Source organism: Pipistrellus hanaki, assembly GCF_964339955.1.
Source record: "Pipistrellus hanaki genome assembly, chromosome: 7".
NCBI lineage: Eukaryota > Metazoa > Chordata > Mammalia > Chiroptera > Vespertilionidae > Pipistrellus > Pipistrellus hanaki.
Window position 1 is genome coordinate 82,175,710 of NC_140509.1, and position 24,159 is coordinate 82,199,868.

The 24,159-nt window shown below is 37.4% G+C and overlaps 1 protein-coding gene across 2 annotated transcripts; it reads left to right on the plus strand.

Moving 5' to 3' along the window:
• The first annotated feature begins 2,665 nt into the window (after positions 1–2,665).
• LOC311625658 (uncharacterized protein) lies at positions 2,666–22,755 on the plus strand. 2 transcript variants are annotated; one of them, XM_084890202.1, is made up of 6 exons: positions 2,666–2,761; positions 4,802–4,907; positions 6,804–6,890; positions 7,917–8,024; positions 11,447–11,525; positions 22,688–22,715. In XM_084890202.1, the coding sequence occupies exons 2-5, from the start codon at positions 4,804–4,806 to the stop codon at positions 11,478–11,480; spliced, it is 333 nt and encodes a 110-aa protein (XP_084746328.1). In that variant the 5' UTR covers positions 2,666–2,761; positions 4,802–4,803; the 3' UTR covers positions 11,481–11,525; positions 22,688–22,715. The 2 variants fall into 2 exon arrangements, 1 of the variants encoding a protein (XP_084746328.1); XR_014795550.1 differs by lacking the exons at positions 2,666–2,761; positions 4,802–4,907; positions 6,804–6,890; positions 7,917–8,024; positions 11,447–11,525 and adding an exon at positions 19,020–19,119 and having other exon boundaries at positions 22,688–22,755.
• Positions 22,756–24,159: the final 1,404 nt, after the last annotated feature.

The window sequence follows — 24,159 nt, forward strand, 5'->3', positions numbered from 1 at the left end:
CCAGGTTCATGGCTGGCTGCTGATGCAAGAGAAAGAGAATGTCCTATGGACATTGTATGAGGGGCTGCACCAGGACATGAGGGCCAGTGTGGAGAGGAGTGGCCCATGCTTGGGCGTGAAGCTGAGCTCAGAGCTGACCTCAGTCCTCAGAACATGCCCTTCCTGGCCAGGAGAGATAATAAAATGAGCAATCACCCTCTAACAACTCATACTTATATGGACACAAGCAAAGGGTGTTTAATGGGAAAAGGAAACACCAGGGGCTGGGAAAGTCAATTCTCAGTAACCCAGAGTGAAGCCTTTGGTAAAGTTTCTGAAGAGAAATGGCCAAACTTCTTCAAGGCCTCTTCCCCTGGGAATAATGGCCTCCTATGTCTAAATCTGCTTAAATGCTGAATTTCTTGATGTTCTTATGTACAGGCCTGCTCATACAAAGCAGATTGGACACTATAATCCATTATACACTTCACTCACAATAAGAAAGGTGGTGTGTAACTGAAGGCCGTGCCACCTTCAAGCAGTTATATGATCGCTCAAATGTACAAACTAACAGAAACACAGTATTTCAAAAACATAAAAACAAAAAAGTAAAAAGAAAATTCACTTTTGTATTTCTTGAGTTAAATGCTAAGTATTCAGGATAAATGCAACTATCTATTTTTGTGCTTCTTTTTCTTGAAGCATCCTATGTATTTGGTTAGAGGGTCTCTATTTGCATCCATTTGCAGGAAAGAATGAAGAAACAATTTTATGAAAAGTAATCTGTGAGTAAAGACTGAACCTGCAGATGGTGCTATAATTCCTTTTTAAAATTCAGCTTTCTTTATAGTGTAATCTTAGATTTCATTCATTCCCTTTACTTTCATTTAGTTGAGTTGAGTTTAAGGGAAACATGATTCCAATATTTAGTTTTCTTTTATCCAGATATCTTAAAATAAAATTATTTCTCTTTACTTTTGTGTTTTATTATTAAAATTGGAAATATTATAGTTACCACTGGAAAAAAAAAAAAGCCATTGTATTTACTCTGTGAATGCTGTTTTCCCTTAGGTGAAATAATATTCACTTTTGTGTGTTTTTCTTTTCTTTTTCTTTTTATTATTATTATAATTATTTATTTATTTATTTTGCTTATCACTCAGCATGAGTTTATCCGTGACTCTCAAAAAACTTACTTTGCTGTTCATGGTCTTAAATAAAATTGCAGCACTGAGAACTGTGTGATAAAGAAATAAGGACAAAGATTTCCATATATGAGCCATTTCAAACTCTCCTATGTTATAATTAGGTAAAATAAAGATTTCCTGAAATAAAGCCATAGGAACCCAGGCTGAAGACAGAGCTGTCATTGGCTATACAAATTTCCAGCCATTTTTACATTTAAATTATTTAATTTTTATAACCGTATTATAAAATATGATTACGTAGAGAAAAAAATGTCCTTTTGCCAGATCAGTCAGCTTTGAACAAAACAAATGGATACCACAACTAGAAGTTAAGTGGATATCAAAGTACTCCACCCATGCTTTCGAACTGGCTCTAGGAAACCACCTGCAAGTGACTGGGTTGGAGCAGTTCAAAGGCTGGGATGTGTGTGGGTATGTGTGAGGAATGGGGGAAGAATAGGGTAATCTTGCACTGTGCAAAGATTTATAAAAGGATGAGTGTGACTTTTTAAAAAGAATAAAAGTTAACTTTTTCAATGTGAAAGTTGTGGTAACTTAGATCTTAATCATTTGAGATTGGGTGAGAGAGGGCATTGGGAAGGATGGCATTCTATAGAAGTGTCACACCGCAGTGGTTCTACCACATTCTTCCACACTGTGCATGCTGCCCTAGCCTGGAGCTTTTCTGAAACGTTTACATTGGAATTAATTTCAACATAAAGGAATTGCAATAAAATGACGGAGAATGATTTCTCTAGGATTTCAAAATTAGTATAGACGGCAACACGCCAGCCGGTTTCTCTCAGTGGTTAGAGCATAGGCCCGAGGACTACAGGGATGTAGATTCCATGATGGTCATGGGCACGTACCTCCCTTGAGGGATCTATTCATGGTGGATCTGAGCATGTGTGGGAGACAGCTAATCCTTATGTCTCTCTCACATCAATACTTCTCTCTCTGTCTCTCCCTCTTCTTTCCTCACTCTATATAAACAAATTAATTAATAAGAAAAAATATACATGAGTACATCTCAAAAATTTACATAAATCAATGTCTACAAAGATAGCATAAAAATAAAATTGTTTTAGAAGAATTGATCCTTTGTAATAAAAGAGAATTATACATTTATTGCATAACAAACATATTTGTTGCATTTCTAATGTATTCCTATACATAAATTTTTATTTTTTATTTTCTGAAGTAAACTCAATGGTTCTGGCTACAACATTAATCATTCACTTTATCTTTGCTCCTAAGATTATAATATTTCACATTAAGCTCAGTACTCTTTTTATCTAAAGAACAGGACATTTCCTCTTGATCTTTAGCATCATGAGTCACTCACTATAGATTTTCATAAATCAGATATAATGGCAATTAAGTAAGAACTCCCAGTCCTACTCACTCTGTGGGAGAGCTGCTGTGATGGTTCAGCCCTGAGTGCAGGCCTATAAAATGATGGCTTTGAGCTGCTGGTCAAAGTAGACTGAAAGCAGCTCCTGGCAGTAATACCCAACCGTTACCCAGAACCAAGTTCTAGTTCAACTCCAAAGGCCAGAACTGGTGAAGCCAAAGAGAAGACTCTCAAGTACCAGGTAAGTATCAAAATGCCTCAGCTTCTCACATGTGAACAAAGTTTCTGAATTCTTTGATTCAAAGGTGATTTCCCTGGTTACTCTTTGATTAGTGGTGTTTTTTATTTTATTTTTTAAATATATTTTATTGATTTCCCACAGAGAGGAAGGGAAAGGGATAGAGAGCTAGAAACATCGATGAGAGAGAAATATTGACCAGCTGCCTCCTGCACACCCCACGAGGGATGTGCCTGCAACTAATGTACATGCTCTTGACCGGAATCAAACCTGGGACCTTTCAGTCTACAGGCCATGGCTCTATCCACTGAGCCAAACCGGTTTCGGCTGATTAGTGGTGTTTTTGAAATTATGCACTCAAGAGCGTTCTTTTTTTGTTTTTATCTTGTAAAAATATTTTAACTGAAGGGTTCTCGTGGGTACATTGTTTTGTTCTGTTTTGTTTTTGAGCTTTTGAACTTGTATTTATAGTGATAAATTATCTATGTCTTATGTCGGGTTTAGGAACCTAGCAAATATATAATTTCCTCTTTAAATTAAAATGCCTCAATTTGTACAGTCAGATAGAGAAGCATACCATGTACTCCCAAGTTTCTATCTAAATATTACTTAAAAATATAATGTATATGTGGTTTAAAGGTAAAAATCACAAGCTTTGTTTTTAATATATTTTTTCTCTTTCTGTCAAAATTATTTCAATGATGGTATGTAATTTAATGACATTGACACACTAATTTTTATACTTAATTTAGTTAAGTTGTTCAACTCCAGGCATTAAAAATATAAGATTTGAATAATATCCACAATTAAAAACTGAAAAAATGTACATACAGAACAATCTTTATATACATTTAAATATGCATATAGATAAGTATAGTTATATAAATATACATACACACATGTATACATACACAGATTATTAAATATTTGATACCCCAATTTTATGTAAGTCAGTTGCTAAAACTAAATGTAGAATAAATGATAGGGTTTTTTTTAATACTGTTAGACAAGATACTAAATCTGTATGTCACATCTCCTTTATAAGCAGCTGATCCCCAGGGTTAATTCCAGGACTGTAAGAGTATGGCATTCAGTATATACTTGGGCTGACTATGTGCCTGGTGAGAGGTGGGCAGCAGTTGAAGGAGATTCTAATTCAAGGTGCACCTGCCAGAGAGAAATCCTCTTGATTAGAAAGGAGTCAGAGAGCAGTTGAACTTTTCTAATAAGATGAAAATTATTTTCCAAACTCTGCAAGGACCTTCAGAAATGTCCACTACATACTCAGAATTACTGAGTATCATTCTGAACATTATGAAAACAATTATTTGTAAAGATATGTTTATCCCTTTGATTAACGCACTATTATTCACTATGGTTAAGACATAGAAACAACCCATATGTCCATTGACAGATGATGGAATAAAGAAGTAGAGGTATAGATGCATAATGGAATACTACTCAGCCATATAAATAATGAAATATTGCCATATTGGGCAACAAGGATAGATCCTGACAGCAAAAGGCTAAGTGAAATGTCAGACAGAAGTCTAAAGCCATCTGATCTCACTCATACAGGGTGTCCCCAAAAAAGTATACACAATTTAACAACTTGACAGCTCAATTTTGAAAATGAAATGAATTTTGATAAACAATGCCTTTATAATTATCCAAACTGTGTGTATACATTCTTTGGGATAGCCTATGTGGCATATAAAACAGAAAGCAACAAGTGTACAAACAAATAAAAAAACTCAAAGAGGCAGACAATAGGATGGTGGTTACCAGAGGGCAAATGGAGTTGGAGGGAAGGTCTAAAGGATAGAGGGGGTTAAAAATATGATGATGGAAGGAGACTAGTCTTTGAGTGCCTAGCAAACTATGCAATATACAGATAATATAATGTAGAATTGTATACCTTAAAAGTATATGATCTTATTAACTGATGTCACCCCATTAAAAAAAAAAAAAAAAAAAGAATGGCCTGGCTGGTGAGGTCTATGGTTGGAAATCTGATCTGACTCTCTCCCTTTGGAGGCACAGAGATGGAAACCAAAAGGAATACCCAGCTCCTCCTGCCTCTGATCCTTCTCGGTGTGCTATTCTCACAGACATGGGCCTGGCCTGCTTCAGAAGAAGAAGCGCTGAGGTAAGTTCCCTTTCAATTGAGACAGTTGAACCTTCTGACTTAAGCTAAATGAGAATTTCCTCCTCTATGGCCACTGTCACTCTGCTCTATGTGTCTATGCATCACTTCTATTTTGCTTATTTATTTGTCCTTTACATTCCACATGTAAATGAAATCATGTGGTATGTGTGGCAGTCTGACTGTAATTTAAAAATTAAATTAAAAGGAAGAATTTCCTTAATATTATTTTGGACAACCCAAATTTTAAAATGACATAGAATTTTTTGAACTACTAGGTTGATACACGAAATAAGATTTTTCACATAAGGTCAACTTGATTATTCTTTTGTAACATCCTTTAGTGAAATTCATTGAATAATAGTGTATTATTCAGAAATGGGGCAATTCTTTGGGTCTGATCAATTTAGAGAAATATATCACACCAAGGTGAAAATTTGAAGTGGACTTCTAGGACTTAGAGAAAGAAAAGTAGTTGTGAAATTATTCAGCCAAATTATACTACAAATTAGCACATATAAAATGTGCTCCCAGTTGTCACAGTGAATATTATAAATTTTTTAAGTTTCTATTTTTTATAGTCTTTCCTCCAGTGAAATTTAACTTTGCCAGGGAAGATATAAGCAATGAGGTAGATATGACTTAATATTCTGATCAAATTGAACTGTGTAGCCCTTATTCTTGGTAAGCAGCTTAAAATTGGCATAACTTTATAGGATCCAATTTTTTTCTCCTTATACTCTCATAAACCATACAAGCCATTGTCAATTATGCTAACCATATTTTTTAAATGGATGATACTACCCAAGATTTCAAGGGTGTTATTTCAAATGATTAAAAAAACAGACGTTTTATATCCTGTGAAATCATTTTATTATACGTGGATGACAAACATGCCATTTGAAAGCAAAATTACCCTGACCAGGCTTTATTAAAAAGAGACTCTGACTGGTTGCAAATTGCACTCGCTGAAAATGGCAGGTAAGTTCATTTTTAAAAAGTAGTATTTTAAAAATACAAATGTACTCTTTTTGTGTTTCCATGAGGCTATTTCTACAGTTTAACACGGCATGTTTCCACGTGTCATGGCTCCATCCAGCCTCATTTATGGCAGTTTGTGCACATGTACACTTTCGCATGCAGAGGCTGCAACATAGAACAAAGCCAGGATGAACTAATCCCTCAGCTGCAATCAGTGGCACAAAATGTCAACATCCGAAATTGCACCAATTTAAATAAAACTTTAGGATTCTAGGTTAAAGAAAGTCTCATGTCTGTGTAAAGAAAGGATGTCTAATGAGGAAAGCTGTTCATTCACAAAGCAATTTGTCAAGAGCAGAACTGAGGTATGGACACAGTAACTCTACTGTAGACAAAGAATAGAAGTTCCTCATTAGAAAATAAAATTTGATGCTAGACCCTTACGGTCTTCTCTATGTTAAGAAGCTTTGATTCAAAAAAAGATAGCAGAGGTAAAATAAAGTTTGTGTTAAAATCAGGATAGTTTTTTTCTCTGTGTACATTTTGATTCCAAGTGGGGGGAAAATAAAGGACAAAAATTAAATGAATGAAATAGAAATGAATTTAAATATATTTTTAACCACCAATGTGACTCAGAGAAGAAATAGTTTTTTTTAAGTTCTGTCAGGGAGCATTACTTAACACTGACTTATACTTCTAAAAAAGATACTTTGTTAATTTTGCCAAATTTAGACTAAAATGTTATACAGGTGACAAAAAATATCATTTATTAGATTGTTAGAGAATCTCCTTTTGCATTAATGCCATTTGGGATGGCTTTCATAATAATCTGATGAATTTTGTTCATACTCACTTCGTCGAAATAACATTATAAAATTCGTTTTTAAAATAATGGCTATCCTGGCTTCCTTGTTTTAGGAATGCCAGACAGGTGGATGACAGTAGTTTCGTGGATGATCACTCTCTCAAAGACTACCTGGAGTCCCTTATTGAAAAACGAGCGAGGTAATGGGAATTTATTCTGTGTATCCAGCACATTATGGTTAGTTGAAATTATCACCATTCATGGTTCATTTTTCTTTGCTGCAAATACGTAATTCTTGATAATGCTGAATTTAGTTGGACACACCAGGTCCATGCATTAGAAAATAAGACTTTGTGGTTATAAAATAGTCACAGGCTCTGACACACTTACATTTTCTTGGTGGCAGTTACTTGTAAATCTATAATCAGATTGAAGTAGACACAGTAAAAAATAAATAAAGAAGACATAATATAAACAAAATTTAAGGTAAAGCATAGTACTTGTTTATAACTGTCCTGCTGAAACCAAGCATAGGAAGGTTCTTTCTTCAAATGGCCAATAGCTGCGTAGAGAGATAGCACCCTTCAGGACAAACACTTCTCAAGAAGCATTTCTTTTTAAAGAATATTTTCTCCCAGTGACAGAACACACTTGCAGATTGTTCCGCATTTATATACTTGATAGATGATAGATAGATGATATTTAGATAGATAGATAAATAGATAGATATATAGATAGATATTTAATAAAGCATTACCTCAGTGGTGAGTATATCTGTGCATGCTTACCTCAGTTACTACTGAATATTTTTTTAAAATCCCAGAAATGCACAATGTGTTGGATTTTTCCTTGTTTCCCAATTTTAAGCTCTGGGGTATGTTAATTTAGAGCACATGTGTCAAACACAAGGCCCGCGGGCCAAATCCAGCCCGCCAGGCCTTGCAATGTGGCCGGCACCGCGCTGTCATCACTGCACTCCGCTGTCAGTTTATGACATTGTCAGTTTATGACTGTTCAGTAAACCATTCGGCCCGCGATTTAGGCTGGATTTTAGATTTTGGCCCCTTCTCTGATTGAGTTCGACACCCCTAATTTAGAGTATTTGTGATAGAAAATGAGTGGGGTGTTGGAATTCCCTTTTAGCTGACACCTAGGAATCTAGAACTTTGGGCATATATCTCATGTGTTCATACAACCCTTTCTTTTCTTCCCTTCACATTTCTAAGTGATGACTTCTCAAAATACCTAAGGCAAAGCAAACGTCAAGATACTGAAGATCCATGTTTGGTATGCCTGACCTCTATTAACAAGGTCCTAAGCATTGAAGCTGGAAGGTAATACTTGAAGTGATTCCTTGAGGGGGATCAATAAACACATGGCAAGCTTGTTCAATTCAAAAATGATAAAAGACATTCAAAATACAAGCTACACATGGAACCTTACCTATCTCTCTGTCTCACTATCTATACTCTGAGGCAGGAATTCTCAACCTTGGCTGTCATTAGACAACACAGCAGAATTTTTAAAATACCATGCTTGGGTCCTACCCAACACCATTGCCAGGAACTTAGTGCTTCTATGGATATGGCTCTAGACATGGGTATTTTTAAGTGTTACCCAGTTACTACTATTGTGTCTCGTGGAGTAATAAAGAACACAGTTGACATATCTGCTCTGAATCTGGGAGCAAGTTTTATCAAAAAAGCTGTTTTTTAAGCACAGAAAGCACAGTCCACTAGCTCTTTATTGTACTATCACTAGGATCTCCTTGTATGAGCATTTGAACTCCTTTATTTGACTAAATTAAGCTCTGCCTTATTTTGTTTTCTGAGACTCAGTAAAGCCCATGTCTGTCTGGGGTGTGTAGACATTGGAGCACAATACATAGGAATTGGGTGCTCTCCCTTTTTATTCCAATAACTATTGTGTAGATCACACATGTCAAACACAAGGCCCGCGGGCCAAATCCGACCCGCCAGGCTTTGCAATGTGGCCCGCACCGCACTGTCATCACCGCTGCGTTCCATCACAATGACGCGCAGTGACATAGGAGGCTTGTGATCTGCCGGCGCCTCGCCTGGCCGCTGTACTTGCTATCTATTACGCATGCGCATAGATAACAAGTCACACGAGATTCAGGAGGCGTGACCTATAGTCTGGCATCCGATGTGGGTGTGCAGGTGGCAGAGCAGAGGAGAGAGTGAGTGTGCGGGCCTAAAAAATACACAGCAGAAGCTGCCAGTTCCTGGCAAAAAGTGCAGGCATAAAAATCGCAACAGAATCTGCTATCTGTACCCAGCCAGGCATTTATTGACTGACTTTTTTTTTCTCCACTCCATCTGCCAAATCAAGCTATCCCTGTGCAGTTTTCAACTTTTTCCTTCTAACGCAGATTTCCAATAAACTACATCTTTTACTGCCAATATTGATCCCAAAATGTCCAGGAAAAGAAAAGTTGACGGTGAAGGCAGACAATTTAATGACAAATGGGAAAATGAATACATGTTTGTGCTTAGAGAGGGCAAACCAGTGTGTATATTGTGTTATGAGACAGTGTCGGTGATGAAAAAGTACAATATACGTCGTCATTTTGACACCAAACATAATGTTAAGTATGGCAAATATACTTTGGAAGAAAAGCATAAAATTGTTAAAGAACTAAAAGGCAAACTATTGTACAATCACAGCAGCAAATGTTTACAAAGGCTACAGCGAAAAATGATGCTGCAGTGAAAGCAAGCTTTATAGTGGCTGAAGAAATTGCCCGTACTTCAAGGTGTTTTTCAGAGGGTGCCTTTTTGAAGCAATGCATGCTAAAAGTGTGTGAGCAAGTATGCCCAGACCAGATACAGAGTTTTCAAAATGTCAGTTTGTCAAGAAACACCATTGCAGATAGAGTTCAAGAACTCTCAGGAAATCTATCATCACAGCTGGCAGAACAGGCATGCAGTTATCTCGCTTTTTCACTTGCTATCGATGAAAGCACAGACAACACTGATACAGCGCAGCTGTCCATCTTTATATGTGCTACGAAGACCGACCTCTCTGTCACTGAGGAACTTTTGGATGTAGCTGCCATGCATGGGATGACGACTGGTAGAGATATATTTGAGGCTGTGGAGAAATCTATAAATAATTTTAAATTACCCTGGGAAAAGTTGGTGGGGCTAACTACCGATGGCACACCTTCAATGTGCAGAGAAAAGAAAGGCTTGGTTGGACTAATGAAGGATAGAATGCAAAAAAGTCACTGCCACACACCCTTGATTACTTATCATTGCATTATCCACCAAGAGGCTATGTGTGGAAAAGTTCTGGACATGAATGACATAATGACCACAGTCATTAAAACTATTAACTTTATACGGGCACGTGGCCTGAATCATCGCCAGTTCCAGCAGTTTTTACAGGAGGTGGGTGCAGAGCATGGAGACGTGCCATACCACACAGAAGTAAGATGGCTGAGCAAGAGCGCAGTCCTCAAAAGATTTTTTGAGCTCAGAGAACAAATTGCTCTTTTCATGGAAAGTAAAGGAAAGCCCTTGCCTGAACTGTCGGATCCCGCCTGGCTATGTGATTTTGCTATGAGGTGTGACATATGCGAGCATCTCGCCCAACTGAATCTGAAGCTGCAGGGACGCAAACAAGTCATCACGAAGATGTCTGACATGACCACAGCATTCCAGCGTAAACTTCAACTATGGAAGTCCCAACTGGAACAGGACAATCTTGCCCACTTTCCCGTTTGTTTGAGTATCTCAACCACTATTTCTGGTACTTTTCCTTGCAGTCGGCTGGCTACCAAAGTTAGCCGTTTACTAAGTGAATTTGAGCGGCGCTTCTCTGACTTTAGAACACAGCACTCAGGCTTTGACATCTTTGCCAATCCTTTTACAGTTGATGTCAACAATGTGCCCCATCACCTTCAGATGGAGATAATCGAGCTTCAGTCTGACAGTGGCCTGAAATCAAGGTTTCAGGATGTTGAAATTGAGGACTTCTACCCTCTACTGCCCCCTGACTCAATGACAGAGCTCCGACTTCATGCTGCCCGTATTCTATCCATGTTCGGGAGCACCTATCTTTGTGAACAGATGTTTTCAATAATGAATCTGAACAAAAACAAGCACAGATCACGCATTACCGATGACAACCTCCATGCTGTTTTGCGGGTTGCTACAGCCCAAGAAATAAAACCGAACATTGACTCATTGATCCAGGGAAAACGGTGTCAGACATCTAGCCAGAAAACAAAACAATGAGCATTTTAGGTACATTCCAATATTACTGTTTTGCTTGATACCAATATTACTGTTTTGCTTGATAGCATGTGAGTTGGTTAACAGCACTGTTAAGGAAAAGATTGTTCCACTCATTTTAAATTCACATTTCTGGTTAACATTGTCAGTTTATGACTGTTCAGTAAACCATTCGGCCCGCGATTTAGGCTGGATTTTAGATTTTGGCCCCTTCTCTGATTGAGTTCGACACCCCTAGTGTAGATGGTGAGCACTAGCGCCAATTCTGGTTGGGTGAGAACAGTCAAAATGACACTTTGTCCACTAGATTATTATTCTGTGCAGCTAAATTAAGCTCCTTTAAAGTTAAAAAAGAATTCCTGGTTAAAATGTAGCATTATAGATAATTATTTATCTCCCAGAGAAATTTACATATAATAGTATAGGTTACATATTTATTAAGATACTCTCTCATCTAAGAGCCCTAACATGTACAATTTTCTCTTCCTAATTTACAGTAAAAAGAGAAGTGTTTATGAGTCAGAAATATGATTCAAAGAAACTCTTTGGAACAAAGCCGATGACAAGTTTTCAGTGGTGAGTATATCTGTGCATGCTTATCATATTCCTACAGCCATCATCCAGCTACTTCAGTAGGTAATAATCACTTGGAAAGGAATATCCTCGACTTATTCACAGAGAGAACTCCTGTAAGAATGACACTCCTCCATGTAGTGAACTGGGAAGCAGTCAATGGCATCAAAGTATTCAGGAAGGGTTCTGATCGCATAAAGGAGAAGCTTCACAATGAGTAAACATTTTTTTCATCTCCTACTTTACTCAGACATATTCCTTCCCTCGGTTCAGATATAAAATGGAGGAGACTGACCCTCACCACATAGAGAGAGAACTGGCTTTCTTACTGATATCAAGTCAGGCTACTCATATTGATTTAAGTGTTCGTCTGATGATCAATTGCTAGCATATATTTAAGTGCAGGGAAATGCCACAAAATTTCAGCAAGGATTGCTATTGTGAAAATACCAAGGCACTGTGGGTATAATTGTAAAATGTAGCAAGCTTCATGCAGCAAAAGTCAAATTCAGGTTCTTTTAACTACAAAGTGAGTATAGGTACTATGATTGCAATAGGACTTACTATAAAAGACTGTTTGATTAGAGAAAACACAAATAGCTTTTTTCCCTTGGTTAACTCATAAGCTTATCACAATTGTTTAGTATAGGTGAGTTATATTTCTTTACAAGAACATTAATGTTTACATTAATTTATAAAATATGCTTATAACATTTGGCTTAGTAAAATTTTATGTTATCACTATGTCAGTCTTGGCAAATTTTTCTCTAAAGGCAGCAGAGGAAATATTTTTGGTTTTGCAGTCTATATGGTTTCTGTATAAGACACTCAAATATGCTTATAATATGAAATCAGCCAAAAATAATATGAAGAGCAATAGAAATATCTGGGTTACAATAAAACTTTATTTCTAAAACATGAAGGTAGGCTAGACTCCAACCCAAAAGGGGTCAAGGAGATTAAAGGAGACCCAAGCTCAGAATGAGTATAATTCAGTCTTGGTTTTCATGAGAGTCCTCAGCAGTGGGCAGGGTGACTGTGAAGACACCTGCACAACTGGTGACTGTGTCCACTGACTACCATTCCCTTCTAAGGGACATGCCTGGTGAGGGGGTGTGGCATATGCTCATTCAGGGGCATTGATGAATAGTTCAGAGAAATGAGTCCCTTTGCTCAAAAAAGAAAGGTAATCCTATGCAGCTTCCTGAAAAAATGTTTCTGGAAGACCTCTCCATGACATTATACAACACAGCAGACACTAAAACAAATAAGAGAGCTAATCACTGTCTTTGTGAATTGTAAGATTATCTATGAGATTACATCTTCCAATCTTTTTTTTTTTTATATAATATGTAGTTTTGGACAAATGATTTTTCACAAGGAATCTTGTGAGTCAGCCATTTGTGAAAAATACAAATGGGGAATTAGTGACTGGTACAGGGCTCCTTCCAATCCCAGGATCTTTCTGTCATCAGGCCTTAAGAAGATGCGCACCTGATATCTTACCACATGTCTCTTGTCACACCTGTGAGAAAAGGGGCACAGGGAAAGAGATGTTCATCTAATGAGTGGAGAAGGAGATGAAATTAGGATGCTGCTAATGAAAATATTTATATGCTTACACACCAATTCTTTCTTTTTCAGATTCTCCAAGAAAAATTAATAGATGAAGTAATTCTAGTTTGATTTCTAAAAAACTTCAGAAAGCATCTTCAAATAAATTAAAAAATAAAATACTATATTGTGTGTGGTTTGATTTATTTTATTCTTGTATGGTGTCCATTATACTTACATTGCAGGTAATATTTATGAATTCTTAAGTTTGTCTTTAGTGAAAATCTTGGAATTTCATATCGTGTGTACTTGTTCTTTCTGAAGAATATTTAATGATAAAAATACGAGGCAAATTATAATTCTATGAGGCTTTTGGAAATGTAGTAATTGAGCAAAATTGATTTGTTTATTTATGGAACTTCCTTAACTATTCAGACATTAGATAATTAGTGTGTGCATATTTGAATGTTAAGCAGTTAGAATACAATGATAAATAAATCTAAACATGTGTCAGAGAGCCCTAACAGGATTTTCTCAGTGGTTAAAGCAATGGCCCACACACTGAAAGGTCTTGGATTTAATTCCAAATAAATATAGGTACTTAAGTTGCAAGTTCAATTCCCAGTCCCAGTTGGAGGTAAAAAAACAAACAAACAAAAAAAACATATCTCTCTCTCTCTCTCTCTCTCTCTCTCTCTCTCTCTCTCTCTCTCTCTCTCTCTCTCTCTCATCTCTCTTTCCCTTTCTCTCCCTCTCTTTTTCATTCTATCCTAAACATAAACAAATAAAATAAAAATAACATGTAGAACTCAAAAATGATTACACAAATCAGGATCTACATGAATAGCATAAAATAAAGTAGGCTTTAGGCATTTGGATGCTCTAACAAAAGAGAATTATACATTTATAAGCCTAAAAACATGTATATTGCTTTTTGAGTCAATATCTTAACATAAATTTTTATTGTCTGAAGTAAACTCAGTGGTTCTGACGATAACATTAGTCATTCACTTATATCTTTGCTGCTAAATAAAGATTAAGCTATTTCACATTAAACTTTAGATCATGTTTTTATCTAAAGGACTGATCATTTCCTCTTGATTTTTCACATCCTAAACTCGCTCACTATAAATTTTAATAAATCACATATAATTATTATACAATTAAGTAAGAACTCCCAGACCTACTCACCCTGGGGGAGAGCTGCTCTGACCTCTTTCAGAGTTCTGTGATGGCTCAGCCCTGAGTACGGGCCTATAAAATGGTGGGCTTTGAACTGCTGGTTAAGGTAGAGGAAAGCAGCTCCTGGCAATAATACCCAACCCTTAGCCACAGCCAAGTTCTAGTTCAACTCCAAAGGCCAGAACTGGTGGAGTCAAAGAGAAGACTCTCAAGTACCAGGTATCAAAATGCCTCAGCTTCTCACATGGGAAAAAAGTTTCTGAATTCTTTGATTCAAAGGTGATTTCCTTGCTTCCTCTTTGAATAAGTGGTGTTTTTTAAAATTATGCACTCAAAAGCATTCTTTTTTTTCAGCTTGTAAAAATATTTGGACTGAGGGGTTCTGTGGGTACATTTTTTTGTTGTTGTTGAGATTTTGAATTTGTATTTATAGTGATGAATTCTCTATGGAATTTCCACTTTTTTAAGTCAAAATACCTCAATTTTTATCGACAGATAGAGAAAAATATCATGTACTACCAGGCTTCTATCGAAAAATACTTAGAATACAATGTACATATGGATTAAAGGTAAAAATCACAAGTTTTTTTTAATATATTTTTCTATTTCTGGCAAAATTATTTAAATGATGTTATGCAATTTAATGATATAGTTATACTAAATATTTACACTTAATATAGTTAAGTTGTTCAAATCCAGATATTAAAGAAATAAGGTTTGAGTAATATCTACAATTAAAAGCTGAAAATGTGTACAAACAGAACAATTTTGGTATATACATTTAAATGTGTATATAGATAAGTATATAAATACAAATACACAAACATATATAAATACATTATTAATAGATTATACCCCAATTGTATATAAGTGAGATGCTAAAGCTAAATAGAGAATAAATGATATGTTTCTTTTAAAACTATTAGACAAGACACTAAACCTATATATCACAACTCAGTTATAAGCAGCTGATCCCCAGGGTTAATTCCAGGACTGTAAGAGTATGGCATTCAGTATATACTTGGGCTGACTGTGTGCCTGGGGAGGGGTGAGCATCAGTTGAAGGGGATTCTAATTCAAGCATCTGTCAGAGAGAAATCCTCTTGATTAGAAAGGAATCATAGAGCAGTTTAACTTTACTTATATGTTGAAAATTATTTTCCAAATTCTTCATGGACCTTCAGAAATGTCTGCTTCTCACTCAGAATTACTATGTATCATTCTGAAAATTATGAAAGCACTTATTTGTAAAGATTTGAGTACCTCTTTGTTTATCACACTATTATTCACTGTGGTGAAGACATGGAAACAACCCCTATGTCCGTTGACAGGTGATGGGATAAAGAAATGGTGGAACATAAGTACAATGGAATTTTCCTCATCCATATAAATTAGGGGTGTCGAACTCAATCAGAGAAGGGGCCAAAATCTAAAATCCAGCCTAAATCGCGGGCCGAATGGTTTACTGAACAGTCATAAACTGACAATGTCATAAACTGACAGCGGAGTGCAGTGATGACAGCGCGGTGCGGGCCACATTGCAAGGCCTGGCGGGCTGGATTTGGCCCGCGGGCCTTGTGTTTGACACATGTGATATAAATGATGAAATATTGCCATTTGGGACAACATGACTAGAACCTCACAGTAAAAGGTTAAATGAAATGTCAGAAGTCTAGAACCATCTGATCTCGCTCATACAGCTGTCCCCAAAAATGTGTACACAAGTTAACAACTGATAGCTCAATTTTGAAAATGAAATGATTTTGAATAAACACTGGCTTTATAATTATCCAAACTGAGTGTATACATTCTTTGGGATAGCCTATGTGGCATATAAAACAGAAAGCAACAAATGAACAAAGAAAACAAACAAACAAAATAACTCATAAAGGCAGACAATAGGATGGTGTTTACCAGAGGGCAAATGGAGTTGGAGGGGTGTAGAGGGTAAAGGGGGTTAAATATGTGATGGAAGGAGACTAGTCTTTGAGTGCCTAGCAAACAATGCAATATACAGACAATGTGATGTTGAATTGTACACCTGATACATATATCATCTTATGAACAAATGTCACTCCATTAAAGAAGGAGGAGGAGGAGGAGGAGGAGGAGGAGGAGGAGGAGGAGGAGGAGGAGGAGGAGGAACAGGAGGAGAAGGAGGAGGAGAGGAGGAGAAAAAGGAAAAAAAGAAGGAGGAGGAGGAGGAGGAGAAGGAAGAGGGCAAGGAGGAGGAGGAGGAGGAGGAGAGGAAGAGGAGGACCAGGAGGAGGAGGAGGAGAACCTGGCTGATGAGGACTGTGTTGGGAAATCTAATGTGCCTCTCTCCCTTCTGAGATACAGAGATGGAAACCACTGCAGACTGATTCATTTGCCTCTCAGCATAACCACTATGGCTTGTTGCAATACAAGGGTATTTCTTGGATCACATGATCTCACACATGTAGAGGAAATAATGAACAACATAAACAGACCCAGAGAAAGAGAACCATCGATCAGACTCTCAAACCTCAGAGGGAAAGTAAGGAAGGATGGGGGTAAGGGAAAGAGATCAACCAAAGGACTTGTGTGCATACATATGGGCCTAGACATTGGACATGGACAATGGGAGTTTGGGGGGGGGGGATATCTAGGGAGGGGTTTGAGATTGGAATGGGGGAATAAGGACAATTATGTGACACCATAGTCAATTAAAAAAAAAAAGAATTTCCAGCTTCTCCTGCCTCTGATCCTTCTCAGCGTGCTCTTTTCACAAACATGGGCCTTGCCTGTTTTGGAAGTGGAAGCGCTGAGGTAAGTTCCCTTTCAATTGAGACAGTTGAACCTTCTGTCTTCACTGAAATGAGAATTTCGTGCCCAATGCCCACTATCAGTCTGTTCTCTGTGTCTATGAATCAGTTCTACTTTGTTTGTTCTTTCATTTTTTCCTTTAGATTGCACATCTAAATGAAATCATATGGTATGTGTAGAAGTCTAACTGTAATTTAAAAATAAAAATTAAATTAAACGGAAGAAGTTCATAATGTTATTTTGGACAACCCAAATTTTAAAATGACATAGACGTTTTTGAAATATTAGATTGATATGCTATACAAGATTTTTAACATAAGGTCAACTGGATTATTCCTTTGTAACGTCTCTTATTTGATATTGTATGCATTCATAAGATTAAAAACCAGAAGGCTCCACCAAATTCATTGAATGTGTATGATTATTCACCAATGGGGTGATTCTTTGGACTTGATCTATATAAAGAAATACATCAAAACACAGTGAATCTTTGGAGTTTCAGGACTTAGTGAAGGAAAAGTAGTTGTGGAATATTTCAGCCAAATTATACTACAAATTACCACATAGAAAATGTGCTCACAGTTGTCATAGTGAGTATTAAATTTTCTTTTTAATCTCTATTTCAAATGAAGTCTTTCTTCAGGTGAAATTTAACTTTGCCAGGGGAAGATATATCCAATGTTATAGCTTAATGTCCTGATCAATTTGTATTGAGTAGCCCTAATGCTTAGTAAGCAGCTTATAAAATGGCATCACTTTCTGGGATAATCAAAATGTTACTCCTTATACTCTCATAAACCAGAGAAGCCATTGTCCATTCTACTACCCATCTCTTTTAAGTGGGTGATACTCCCCAAGATTTTGATGGAGTTATTTAAATGATTGTAAAAATATGTGTTACATTGTGAGAAAGAATTTATTATACATGGGTGATAAACTACTGTTTGAAAGGCAAAATTACCTTGATCAAGCTTTATTAAAAGGATACCCTCACAGGTTGCAAATTGCATTATCTGAAAATGGCAGGCGGGTTGATTTTTAAGGAGTAGTATTTAAGAAAATGTACTTTGAAATATAAACGTTTTATTTTGGGGTTTCCATGAAGCCATTTCTGCAGTGTAACACTGCATGTTTCCACATCTCATGGCCTCATCCAGCCTCATTTATGGCAGCTTGGGTCCCTGTCCATGACTTGCATGCTGAGGCTGTAACATGGAACAAGCCAGGGTGTACTAACCACTCACATGCATTCTGTGGCACAAAATGTCAACATCAGAAATTGCACCAATTCTAGGAAAACTTTCACCTTTACTATTCCAGGTTAGAGGAAGTGTCATGTCTGTGTAAAGAAAAGATGCCTAATGAGAAACGCTGTTCATTCACAGAGCAATTTGTCAACAGCAGCATTGAGGTACAGGTAGAGTAGCTCTCAAACTGCAGACAAAATGTAAGCTTCCTCATTAAAGCAGAACATTTGGTTGCTATTCCCTTAAGGCCCCCGCTATGTTAAGAGATAGTGATTCCAAAAATAATTACAAAGAAACAGAAAAAGAAATTATAAAATTTGTGTTAATATCAGAATAGTTTCTTCTTTGTATATATTTTGATTCTAAGTCGAAAAACAAAGGACCAAAAATAAATTAATGAAATAGAAACAAATTTAAATATAAATTTACTCACAGATGTGACTCAGAAAAGAATTAGTTTGATAGGTTCTGTCAAGAAGCGTTATTTTACACTGACATATACCTCTAAAGAAGATAGTCTTTTAATTTTGCCAAATTTCGGTCTGCAAATATAGAGTATAATTTTATATAAGTGACAAGAAAATATCATTTATTCAATTGTTAGACAATCTCCTTTTGGATTTGAGTTTGCATGCGTGCCCTTCATAATAATCTGATGAAGTTCATTCATACTCATTTAGTCAAAATATCATTGTAAAATTCACCTGTCTTCCTTGTTTTAGGAAAGTCAGACATGTGGATAGAGTCTCCCCCAGTGATATTAGTAGCCTCTTGGATGATCACTCTCCGAAAGACTACCCAGAGTCCCTTATTGAAAAACGATGGAGGTACTGGGAATTTATTCTGTGTATCTAGCACATTATGGTTAGTTGAAATTATCACCATTCTTGGTTCATTTTCTTTGTTGCCAATTGATAATTCCTGATAATATTGAATTTAGTTGGACACACCAGGCCCATGCATTAGGAAATAAGACTTTGTGGTAATAAAATAGTCACTGGCTCTGACACACTTTACCTTTTCTTGGTGGCAGTTACTTGTAAATATATAATCAAATAGAAATAGACACAATAAAATAATAAAGAAGACATAATATAAAGTGAAAGGAATTTTAAGGTAAAGCATATTACTTGTTTTTAACTGTACTGCTAAATCCAAGCATAGAAAGTTTCTTTCTTCAAATGGCAAATAACTGAATATAGAGATATCATCCTTCTTGGGAAATCTTCTAAAGGAGACTTTTTTTAAAGAATATTTACTCCCAATGACAAAACACACCTGCAAATTATTCCCTGTTTATATTACATACAGGTAAAGAAATATAGACATAGAGATAGATACATGATAGATAGATAGATAGATAGATAGATAGATAGATAGATAGATAGATAGATAGATAGAGATAGATAGATCATAGATGATATATCGGTAGATAGATAGATAGATAGATAGATAGATAGATAGATAGATAGATAGATATAGATAGATGATAGATTTTTAATAAATCATTTATAGAGTACCAAATGTTTCTTTAACATCCCAGAAATGCCCAATGTGTTGGATTATTCCTCGTTTCCCAATTTTAGGCTCTGGAGTATGTTCATTTAGAGTATTTGTGATAGAAAATGAGTGGGGTGTTGGAATTCCCTTTTAGTTGACACCTAGGAATCTAGAACTTTGGGCATATGTCTCATGTGTTCATACAACCCTTTGTTTGCTTCCCCTCACATTTCCTAATGATGACATCTCAGAAGCCCTCGGACCAAGCAAACGCCAGGCATGGCCGCTCTTGCCAAGTTCCTAAATAAGCACCCTGATGGGTAATACTTGAAGCGATTTCTTATGGGGAATTGATAAATTCACAGCAAGCTTGCTCACTTCAGAAATTATAAATGACATTCAAAATACAAGCTACACATGGAGCCTTACCTATCTCTCTGTCTCAGCATCTATACTCTGAGGCAGGAATTCTCAACCTTGGCTGCCATTAGACAACACAGGAGAATTTCTAAAACTGGTGTTTTCTTGGACCATACCCAAAACCATTGCCAGGAAATTACTGCCTCTATGGATATGGCTATAGACATGGGCATTTCTTAAGCCTTCCCAATTACTACTATTGTGTCTCCAGGGGCTATGAAGACAACAGTTGAGGCATCTACTCTGATTCTGGAAGCAAGCTTTATCAAAAGAGCTGGTTTTTAACCATGGAAAGCACAGTCCACTAGCTTTACTATCACTAGGATCTCCCTGTATGAGCATTTGAACTCCCTTATTTCACCATATTAGCTCTGAGTTATTTTTTCTTCTGAGACTCAGTAAATCCTGAGTCTGACTGGGGTGTATAGATATTGGAGCACAATAAATAGGAAGTGGGTGCTCTCCCTTTTCATTCCAATAACTATTGTGTAGATGGTGAGTGCTAGGGACAAATCTGGTCAAAATGACACTATCCACCAGATTAAAATTATGTAAGAAAAAATTAAGCTCCATTATGGTTAAAAAAACAATTCATACTTACTACATAGCATTTTTATCATTATTTAGCCCCCAGAGACCTTTACACAGCAGATAATAGCATAGGTTAAATATTTATTTAGATGCTCTCTCATATAATAGCCTTAACTTGTACAATTTTCTCTTCCTGGGTTGCAGCAAAAAGAGAAGTTCTTAGGAGTCAGAAAGGTGATTCAAAGAAACTCTGGGACAAAGCCGATGACAAGTTTTCAGTGTTGCGTATATCTGTACATGCTCATGATATTCCTACTGCTATCATCCAGCTATTTCAGTAGGTAAGATTTGCTTGGAAATAAATATCCTAGACTTGGTGCACAGTGAGACCTCATGTAAGAATGACACTCCTACAGGGAGTGAACTGTGGACCAGTAATCAGAGTGAAGTATTCATGTGGGATTCTGATCGCATAAGGAGGATAACCACAATGAGTAAACAGTTTTTCATCTAGTTCACTCAGACATACTCCTTCCCTCTGTCCGGATATAAAATGGAGGAGACTGACCCACACCACATAATAATAAAACTGGCTTTCCTGTTGAGATCATTTCAGAGGTCATCTGATGATCAATTGCTAGCATCTTATTTAATTTAAATGCAGGGAAATGCCACCAAATTTCATCAAGAATTTCTGTAGTGAAAATACCAAGGCACTCTGGGTATAATTGTATTCCTTGAAGTACAGCAAGCCGCATGAGACAAAAATCAAATTCAAGTTCTTTAAATATAAAGTGAATGTAGGTACCATGATTACAATAGAATTCACTGTAAAAAAAAAAAAAAAAAAAAAAAAAAAAAAAAACTTTGTGAGTATAAAAAACACAAATAGGTGTTTTTTTTTTTTCCCATTTGTTAACTCATAAACTTATTACAATTGCATTTATATGTATGTTATATGTCTTTTCTGGAACATTAATGCTTATATTAGCTCATAAAATATGTTTATAACATTTGGCTTAGTAAAATATTATGTTATCACTATATCAGAGTTGGCAAACTTTTCAGAAAAGCACTAGAGGAAATGTTTTTAATTTTGTGGTCTAAATGGTTTCTGTTTAAAATACTCAGATATGCTGTTATAATATGAAAACAGCCACAAATAATATGTAAAAGAAATGGGAGTAGCTGTGTTACATTAAAACATTATTTCTAAAATGTGAAGGTAGGCTACACTCCAACCCTGAAGGGGTCAAGGATATAAAAGGAGACCCACGCTCAGAATGAGTATAATTCGTTGTCCAACTTCAGTCTTGGTTTTCATGAGATTCCTCAGTAGTGGACAGGGTGTCTGTAAAGACACCTACATAGTTGGTGACTTGTGTCCACTGATTATCCTTCACTTCTAAGGGACACACATGGTCAGCGATGTGGCATGTGCCTATTCATGGTCATAAATGTGTAGTTGAGAGAAATTAGTCCCTTTGCTCAAAAAAGGAAGATAATCTCATGTAACTTCTTATAAAACTGTTTATAAGAAGAAGGCCTCTAATGACATTAAACATCACAGCAGGCATTAAATCATAGAAGAGGGTTAATCATTGTGTCTTTTGTAAATTGTAATATTATCTGAGGGATTACATCTTCTATTCTTATTTTGATATGTAGTTTTGGACACATTCTCACAAATCTTGTAGGTCAGCCATTTGTGAAAATTACAAATGGGGAATTAGTGACTGGTCACAGGGCCCCATCCCATCCCAGGGCGTTTTTGCCCATCAGGCCATTGGAAGAGGTGCTCCTGATATCCCACCACATGCTCTCCTGTCACAGGCTGTGGACAAGGACACAGGGAAAGAGATGTTCATCAGTTAAGTGGATAAGGGAATGATATTATGATACTGCCAAGAAAATACTAATATGGTCATTTTCTGTCTTTTTCAGATTCCCCAAGAAAAATCATTAGATGAAGTAATTCTAGTTTGATTTCTATGGAAGTAACTTAAGGAAACATCTTCAAATAAAATTAATTAATTAAAAAATACTGTGTTGTGCATGTTTTGATTTAATTTATTCTTATATAGAAGTAACTCAAGAAAGCATCCTATCTAATAAAGATGTAATATGCAAATCGACCATCACTGAAACACACAAGATGGTAACCCCCATGTGGTCAAAGATGGCTGTACCCATGGGGATACATGATGGCCACCACAAGATGGCCAGCATGGAAGGGCAGTTGTGGGAAATCAGGCCAGCCGGGGAGGGCAATTGGGGGGGGGGGGGGGGATCAGGCTTGAAAGGTAGGCTAGTTGGGTGTGATTAGGCCTGCAGGGAAGGGCAGTTGTACGGGACCAGGCCAGCAGAGGAGGGCAGTTGGGGGCAACCAAGCCTGCAGAGAAGGACAGTTAGGGGGAACTCAGGCCTGTAGGGGAAGATATTTAGGGGTGACTGGGCTGACATGGGAGGGCAGTTAGGGGCGACCGGGATGGCAGGGGAGAGCAGTTAAGGGTGACTGGGCATGCAGGAGAGGGCAGTTGGAGGGAAACCAGGACAGTAGGGGAGAGCAGTTAGGGGTGATGAGGCCTGCAGGGGATGGCAGTTGGGGGTGACTAGGCTGGCAAGAAAGGGCAGTTAGGGGTGACTGAGCTAGTTGGGAAGGGCAGTTGGGGGTAACTAGGCCTGCAGGGGGGGGACAGTTAGGGGCGACCAGGCTGGCAGGTGAGGGCAGGTAGAGGTGAATGGGCTGGCAGGGGAGGGTAGTTAGGGGCAATCAGGCCAGAAGGCAGGTGAGTGGTTGGGAGCCAGCATCCTGGATTGTGATAGGAATGTCCAACTGCCCACCAGGATTGGGCCGAAATGGGCAGTTGGACATCCCTAAAGGGGTCCCAGATTGGAGAGGGTGTAGGCTGAGCTGAGGGACACACACATACACATACACACACACACACACACACACACACACACACACACACACCCATGCACAAATTTCGTGAACTGGGCCTCTAGTCTTCAAATAAAATAAATTAATTTTAAAAACTACTGTGTTGTACATGTTTTTATTTAATTTATTCTTATACCAGAATCCCGGTGTACAAATTCCATGCACTGGGAGTTGATGCCCTCAGCCTGGCCTGCACCCTCTCACAGTCGGGGACCCCTCGGGGGATGTGTGCCTGTGGGAAGCAGGCCTAAGCAGATAGTCAGAATCCCTCCCACAGGATCATTCCTCCTCACCACCTGCCTGTTCACTGCTCATTAGTGCTCAGGTCCTCATTCCTTAGCACTTTCATGGAGGCAGGAGAGGCTCCCACCACCACCACTGCACTCACCAGCTGGGAGCACAGCTTCTGGCTGAGCCCTGCTCCCCCGGTGGAAATGCACTGACCACCAGGGGGCAGCCCCTGCTCTGACCA

Coding starts and splice junctions, on each gene's coding strand:
- LOC311625658 (XM_084890202.1), top strand. CDS start 4,804: ATGGAAACCAAAAGGAATACCCAGCTCCTCCTGCCTCTGATCCTTCTC. Junction 4,908..6,803: donor TCAGAAGAAGAAGCGCTGAG/GTAAGTTCCCTT, acceptor TCCTTGTTTTAG/GAATGCCAGACAGGTGGATG. Junction 8,025..11,446: donor CTAAGCATTGAAGCTGGAAG/GTAATACTTGAA, acceptor CCTAATTTACAG/TAAAAAGAGAAGTGTTTATG.